The sequence below is a fragment of the Podarcis erhardii genome, assembly GCF_964252035.2.
Source record: "Podarcis erhardii genome assembly, chromosome: 15".
Lineage (NCBI taxonomy): Eukaryota > Metazoa > Chordata > Lepidosauria > Squamata > Lacertidae > Podarcis > Podarcis erhardii.
Window position 1 is genome coordinate 1,603,079 of NC_138505.1, and position 7,471 is coordinate 1,610,549.

General features: G+C 40.7%; 1 protein-coding gene across 1 annotated transcript; it reads right to left on the reverse strand.

Moving 5' to 3' along the window:
• Nucleotides 1-547: 547 nt before the first annotated feature.
• On the reverse strand, nucleotides 548-6,872 carry LOC309329756 (vomeronasal type-2 receptor 26-like; the record flags this gene model as incomplete). The annotated part of the gene is made up of 5 exons (XM_081840765.1): nucleotides 548-1,449; nucleotides 2,423-2,549; nucleotides 2,891-3,118; nucleotides 4,895-5,065; nucleotides 6,585-6,872. The coding sequence occupies 5 exons, from the start codon at nucleotides 6,870-6,872 to the stop codon at nucleotides 548-550; spliced, it is 1,716 nt and encodes a 571-aa protein (XP_081696891.1).
• Nucleotides 6,873-7,471: the final 599 nt, after the last annotated feature.

A 7,471-nucleotide genomic window follows, 5' to 3' on the forward strand; every position in this document is an offset into this window, starting at 1 on the left:
AGCCTGACTCCCCTTTTCGTTTTCTATAAGAGCAAATATGAAAGAGGCCTCTCACGATTCTCACAGGCCCGTATAAGAACAGCGTAAACAGTTGGGCTGATGAACATTTACTGTTCCCAACCCTAACCCTGCGGAAAGCCATCTAATTAGACTTTAATGTGATTTTGACCTGTTTTTAGGAGGTAATTTAATTATTGTTTGATTTTATACTAATGTTATATATCTGATGTTATGAGCCCGACTTGGGCCAGGGAGGGCGGCATATAAATAAAAATTATTATTATTATTATTATTATTATTATTATTATTATTATTCAGGCCTTAAGGTCCTGAAAATTATAGACTGGTTAGCATAACTTCTGTCTTGGGAAGACTTGTAGAAAGTATGATCATTCAGCCAGTCATAATTTTATTTGTACGCTGCTCTCTACAAAAAACAATCAGGCTCCAAGTGTCTTACAACAAAGAAAACAGGAAGACATCTCAAAATGAACCAAGTCCAAAAGTTCATTCGTGGCTTTTCTAAAGTCATAGAATTCTAGTGGCTTCAATGATTCCTTCTTCTTAACTGCTCCTTGTTATTCAACTCAGGCCTCAGTATAATAATATAACATTTTGGGGAAAATATGCAGCCAAGTATCCCAAAGCTGGAGGCCAAGATGGAGAAGATCTTGACAGCCACCATGTATTTTCCTTTGGTGCTCAAGTACGTTGGGACAAAGGAAAGCCAAACGCTACAAAAGACCAACATGCTGAAGGTGATGAACTTGGCTTCATTAAAACTGTCAGGCAACTTTCGGGCTAGGAATGCCATGATGAAGCTGGACATGGCCAGGAAGCCCATAAAGCCCAGAGCACAATAGAACATGAAGGGTGATCCTTCATGACATTGCAATACAATCTCTTGGGTCACTGAATGCATGTCTAAATCTGGGAATGGAGGAGATATTGCCAGCCACACAATGCAAATGGCGACTTGTGTAAGGGAGCAGGAAAGAACAATGGAAATGGACAGTCTTTTTCCTGCCCACATCCTCATCCTGCTCCCTGGTTTGGTGGCCATGAAAGCCAGAACTACAATGATGGTTTTGGCCAACACACAAGAAATGGCCACTGAAAAGATTATGCCAAATGCGGTTTGTTGAAGAAGACAGGTGAGACTTTCAGGCTGGCCAATGAATAGCAAAACACAAAGAAAGGAGAGAAGGAGGGAGACAAGTAGAACGTAGGTGAGGCTCCGGTTGTTGGCTTTGACTATGGGAGTGTCCCTGTGCATAATGAAGATTCCCAGCACCAAAGCTGTGATGAAAGACAAGGAAAGAGCAGAACCAGTCAAAGTGATTCCCAAAGGTTCTTCATACGTCAGGAAAGTTATGTATTTTGGAATACATGAATCCTGGTCGTCATTTGGAAACTGATCTTCTGGACACTGGAAACAGTTCTCTGTGTCTGGAAAAGAAAATATCAGGTCTGAAATAATCAAATCTAAATATGATAAAGAGCTGGGTGAATGTTGTCAGGTTAAAAATGGAAATATAAATATTTGAAAGATGTTCTTCTCACAGATGAGCAACCCAGCAGCACTGGGTGCTCAGTTCTGTCATTCTGCACCAACTATACAAAGGCAGTTGACAGCACCAATTGTCAATTTCTTTGTACTGCAGAGCTGCAAGAAAGCACACTTTGGCTCAATCAATCCCATAGAAGATTTTGAGCTGCTGGGTCTGGGATGAGTACATGTAGCTTGGTGTTCTTTTGCATTTCACCTCAAGAGGCAATAGACTGAAAGGTGGGGCATAAGTCTTTAAAACAAATGAATGAGTTTGGTCTGTGTCACTTTGACATTACCTTTTGAAAATTGTGGCATTCCATTGTTGATATTTTATTGTTAGATTCCTTTAAGATGTTTTACAGGAAGCAATTCATGAATGGAATTTATGTATCATGTGTGGTCTTTTCCAGGTGCAAAGATTCAGGATGTGGCAGAGAAATTGCCAAGTCTTGTAAAGCCCATTCACCACAATCCTTTCCTTCTGATCCATGTGGGTACTAACAATACTGCCTCAACAACCTTCAATGTATAGCAAGGGGCTGTGTGACTTGGGGCAGGAAGCTGAAGAGCCTTGAGGCACAGGTGGTCTTTTCATAACTCCTTCCTGTTGAAGGCCATGGCCCAGAAAGAGAGACAAAACTACTGGAGGTAAACCACTAGCTGCACAGGTGGCATCATCAGGGAGGGTTTGGCTTCTTGGACTGGGCTATGCTGGCTACATATCAGTTTATCAGATTGCATCTTCATTCATATCAGCAGCTACCACCACCATTGTAGAATTGTGAACCACTCTATTGACACAAAAGAAATGACTCTCTCTATATCCTGTTGCCAATATCCCTGATAAACTGTGTGCATGATATTTCTTACCCTTCTGGTTTGAGATCTTCCCTTCCGGACATGGAATGCAATCATAGCAGCAAAATGGCTTCCCTTCCTTCTTGGCCTTCTGATATCCCGGGTGACAATTGTCATTGCACACAGAAAGGGGCCGTGCCTGTCCATACATGAAAGAAAAGAATTTTAATTTTTGCAAGTTTGTACCTCACTGGTTATTTTGAATCAAGGAGGATTTTGTATCATTTTGCAATCTGGAGCAAGCCTCCCTTTTCTGTACCTGTTGGATTATACGTGAATCAGATAATTTCTTGTTCCTCCCTTTCTTTCTTTCTTTCTTTCTTTCTTTCTTTCTTTCTTTCTTTCTTTCTTTCTTTCAATTTCTACCTGCTTGACATGCTTGATTAAAACATTTGACCAAAAAAAATTCAATCCAAGGTTCCCAGAGCGACCTGTGAACCACAGAATGCTTGACTATAGCACAACCTGAATGGCCTTTACCTGATTAAAGCTCTTGGGCCACACAATAGCATTCTCCGAAATGGTGAATGTTTCTTCCCGTGGTGCCATGGGGTCTATCCTTCCAACTCTGGCTCTCAGAAAGGACTGGTTTGGGAATGTCACCCAGTTGGTGATATCAAATCCTGTTTCTAACTCTCCATTTTTATTGAAGGAAATTGTTTCACCAGAACTGCTGTTAAATGAGGTGCTTCTTACAAAGTGGTTGAGCTAAATTTTGGAAGGAAATATAAGAACAAGAAGATTGGGGTGTTAAAGGATATGGGTAATGAATCTGTATTATGGTGGAACCTCAGATATACCAGAGGATGATCGACAAAGCCTAGCATCATGTTCTCACACTGACCAACCAGGTATCCATGGAAAGCTTGGGAGCCAGAACAGAGTGCATAAATATTGTCCTCAGTGTGGTTCTCAACAGTTAGTAGTCAGAGGCATACGGACTCCAACTGTGGAGGTAGAACATAGCCTTTATATCTAGCAGCATCTGTTAGCTCTTGAGTTCAACTTGCTCCTCAGGATTCAACTCATATGAATAAAGCATATTGTGAAGGGGGGGATAGACCAGTAACTGTTTTGGAGCTGGCTCTTGAAGGCTGAGGAAAAGAATAAGTTAGGGGAGGGTGTACACATCCATCTCTAGGTCCTATTTAAAAGAATGGGTGCGCTATAAATAATCTCTACATAGGGAAAGACAAACTCGGTGATAGAGCATGTGCTTTGCATGCAGCACATCCCAGGTCCAGTCTCTGACATCTCCAGGTAGGTCTGGCAATGTCCCAAGGAGCTGCCAGCCAGTGTAAACAAGACTGAGCTAGACAGACCAATGGTCTGATTCAATATAATTGGCCTTCCTTTGTTTATTCATGTTATTTAAGTTTGATAAACTTAACAAAATGGAATCTATGACCGGACTGAGAGCAAAACTGTGTGATGACACTTGGAGTTGACAGAAAAGTTGGAGGACAGGAAGCCAAGATTAGCCTAAATCCTTTCTTCCTGTGTGACACTTCTAATGAAAGTTATTACATAGACACACACCCATGCACACACACTAGCTTCCATCGATACAAAGAAATGATCAAATTCCCTCTGAACCACTGCTAAAATCCTAGCACCTATTATTTACAGTTTTTAAAAGGAATACAATGCCAAGTGATGCATTCAATTTCTTAAGGGATTTGGCTGTTAGATGCAAAATAGCCTTGATAGACAGCTTTATACGCTGTCTGGATTCCACTTTTTGTTCTCCCAGATATGGTGGTGTTTCCTGCATAAGTTTCCTCAAGACATTACCTTCCACAACTGTTGACTCAGAAGCTTCATTCTTCCTTCATCCACCAATGCTCTGTGCTTGAACCTCGATGAATGCATGACATGCAATGCATGTGCCACAGCAAAGACGGCAGTGTAAACACTGTAGCTGTGGCCTGTCATGCTCATTTCAAAAACAGAGGCAGGCAGAGTCTCCAGCTTCTCCTTCCCACTGCAGATCTCACCATCCCGCCTGTTGACCATAGGTCTCGGGGAAAAACATTCAAATGCTTCTTCCCAAAATACCTTGATAAAGCCATATTCTTTGTCTGAAGTAGGGTTTCTCATCTGGAGAAATTTCTGGAAAGCTGACACTTCCTTTGAGTGGACAGCAAAGACTATTGAACCATGGAATAAGCCTATGTCCCAAGTCCTTTGGAAGGGAACTGATGCGAAATCCATCTGAGTTGTCATAATCCAGACTTTATCTTTTTCTTTTACTGATGTGTCCTCAAGTTGTGAATACTCGTGAAACATTCTCAAAATTATAATGGTATCAATTTCCCCCTGAATGATCACCGCATCAGCAGTGCTTCTCTTGACAATATTGCTTGTTTCCATCCCTTCTGACACTATGACAGCAATGTCATTGGAGTTAGTCATTACTGGGAATCTTTCAATGAAATCAAAGCAAATACCTCTCTTGACAAATTGGGGAAGTATGTTGCTTACAAATGTCTCTCCAATGGCATCGCTCACAGACAGCACCCCAACCCACGTCCACCTGAAATGCAGCAGTAGTTGGAGAATCCCTTTATACTGATGAGCCACATCTGGGAACATCTGGTGGTAGAAAACGGTCTGGGTTGTCTGCTTGGTCACTGGAGCAGAGCCATATATGAGCTGAAGAAATGAAAGGAGGACAAAAGAGCAGGAAATTTCCAAAATTAAAGGGGGAGGGGATAATTCTGTGTTGTTTCATTCTGTTGAAGTTGTATGCCAATCATTAAAGAAGATTTTAACCTTGATTAAGAAGTCTGCATTTATTGAGTGCTGCTGAGAATTTCAAGTGTATGTGTTTGTGAGGTACAAAGAGGCTGAGCATTCATACACACCAGGATCAGAACACCTCAGACCCTGCTTTGGACAATGTGACCTGCCAATGCTCTCAAGCTAGCCCTGGAACAACCGCCCCACTAGCTCTGCTACACACCTTCAACAGAGGTCTGGAAGGAAGATTCAGAGGGGTGCCTGTAAAAAGACTTATCCTACTGTAGAAAGGTAGCATTTACATTCATTGCACTACCACTTTTGCCTCTCACCTCAACCATCAATTGCAGAGCTCTCAAAAGGTTGCTCAGGAGGGAATGTGGTCCTTGGGCTGGAAAATGTTCCCCATTTCTGCTATGCTTCCCCAGCTATGCTTGGAGAGAGTAGGGTCAAAAGCAACGCTTAATATTAGATTACAAAATAGAACCATATTAATTTAGTTTGACTTGATTTCATTTCCAAGCAAGGAGGAACATGGCCAAGGACTCAGGATATTGGAATACTTTAATTGCTTCTACTTGGTAAAATGAGGGTCATTTTTTTGCAAGCTTGTCTTGTTTAACTATCATTTTTATGCTATAAATGGTTCTAGTTGCTACTTTTAAAGCCTTCTCATACCTGTGGTTTATTTGTTTGGGGTTTATTTTATGTCTGGATTTGTCTGACAGTGATCTATAAGTGTATATACGTTATTTATAATGTCATCAGATCTTGTCTGAAAACATTGCAGTTTGCAGAATCACTTATTTTAATTTTTTTAAATAAAACTATTCTTAAAAATTTGTTCTCTCATTCTTGCCTTTACTCTCCCATTCTGAGAAGTGTTGAAGGATACCTTCCTCAAAAACATCAGACCTTCATTTCCCATGTGAACTTCACCTCCATAATATGAAGGTGTACAAGATAAGCAAAGAGAACTTTGTACTTCTTTGTACATTCACAAACATTGCTGCTTATTTTCCCTGGAGAAAACCTACAGTTCCTTCCATATCCCTCCTCTGAGTTTGAAATATACAAGGCAAAGAGGAAATGTAAGTCCTTAAGACAGGTTTCTTGGGACTGACATACATAGCTAACTTATAAATTAAGTAGTGGAGCTTTCCCAGGAGGAGTGGACCTCTTCAGACTCAATGTCTATGAGAACATCAGGCTGATCCTTTCCCCTTTTACATTTAAACATTTAATTCCCTTCTCTACTGATCGCTCAACACATTAAAATAATCTGTATTCTGAAGACAAGGATATATTCAGTACTTAATTTTTCTGAATGTACAAACTGACCTTGAAAACCACCTAAAACTACTTCAAATCACCAAACACAAGTGAAGTGAAAATTACTTGTTATCCTCCCATGCTCTAGTACCTGCCATACCTGTGGGATTTTGTAGATGCGCAGGATATCTGCCATGTGGAGACAAACTTCAGAAATGGGCCCCCCAATGACAGCTACTGGATTGTTGACATTATCACATTTGTAGTTAGGGATGAATCTGCCCTGGGTGGAGAAGACCTCCATTGAGGCCTGATAGGTCCATCTTGGATTGAAATAACTATTGTAGATATGGAAGCCGAGGGTGAGATTAGGCAAAATCTTGGGATTTTCATTGATCTCCTCTACAGCAAATATCAGTGCCAGGACATGCTGGTAGATCTGTAGCATGACCCTGAAATGAGAGGATTGGAGGATTTACAAATTATTTCCATCCCAAGGATGAAGAAACGTTGTCATGCACAGTTGGCTTTTTTGTCACATGGGCTCAGCCACCCAGTACTATTTTGAGAGAACCTGTTTGCAGAGTTCTCACTGAAAGTTGTGTGCCCCCGTCATATTTTGGAGATTCAAATTTCTTAGTGTTGGTTTTCAGAATGGCACCGGTGGATTCAGAATTTGACATTGTCTCATTTCTAAAAACATATCCATGCACACCAATTGCACCTTATAAAATGAGAGTGAGTAGAATCCCTGAGCTATCAGAAAGAATTAAAAATGGACCATTTATAACCATACCTCACCTTCCATTTAGGAACAGTGGCCTAGTTTTGATGGCTACAATAGTGAACTTTGCACTACCTTATTTCCTTGTAAACCACTTAGAGGTTCTATTTCTATATTTCTATATAATTTTTCTGTGATCTTAGGGTTGGAGGTTGCCATTAAAATCAAAATACAAAATTTAGCTAAGTTTCGATAGAATAGAGAAAGTTCTGGGGAGATTAATTGGGATCTTATGTCCTTATTTTTTTTTTGGGGGGGGGGTG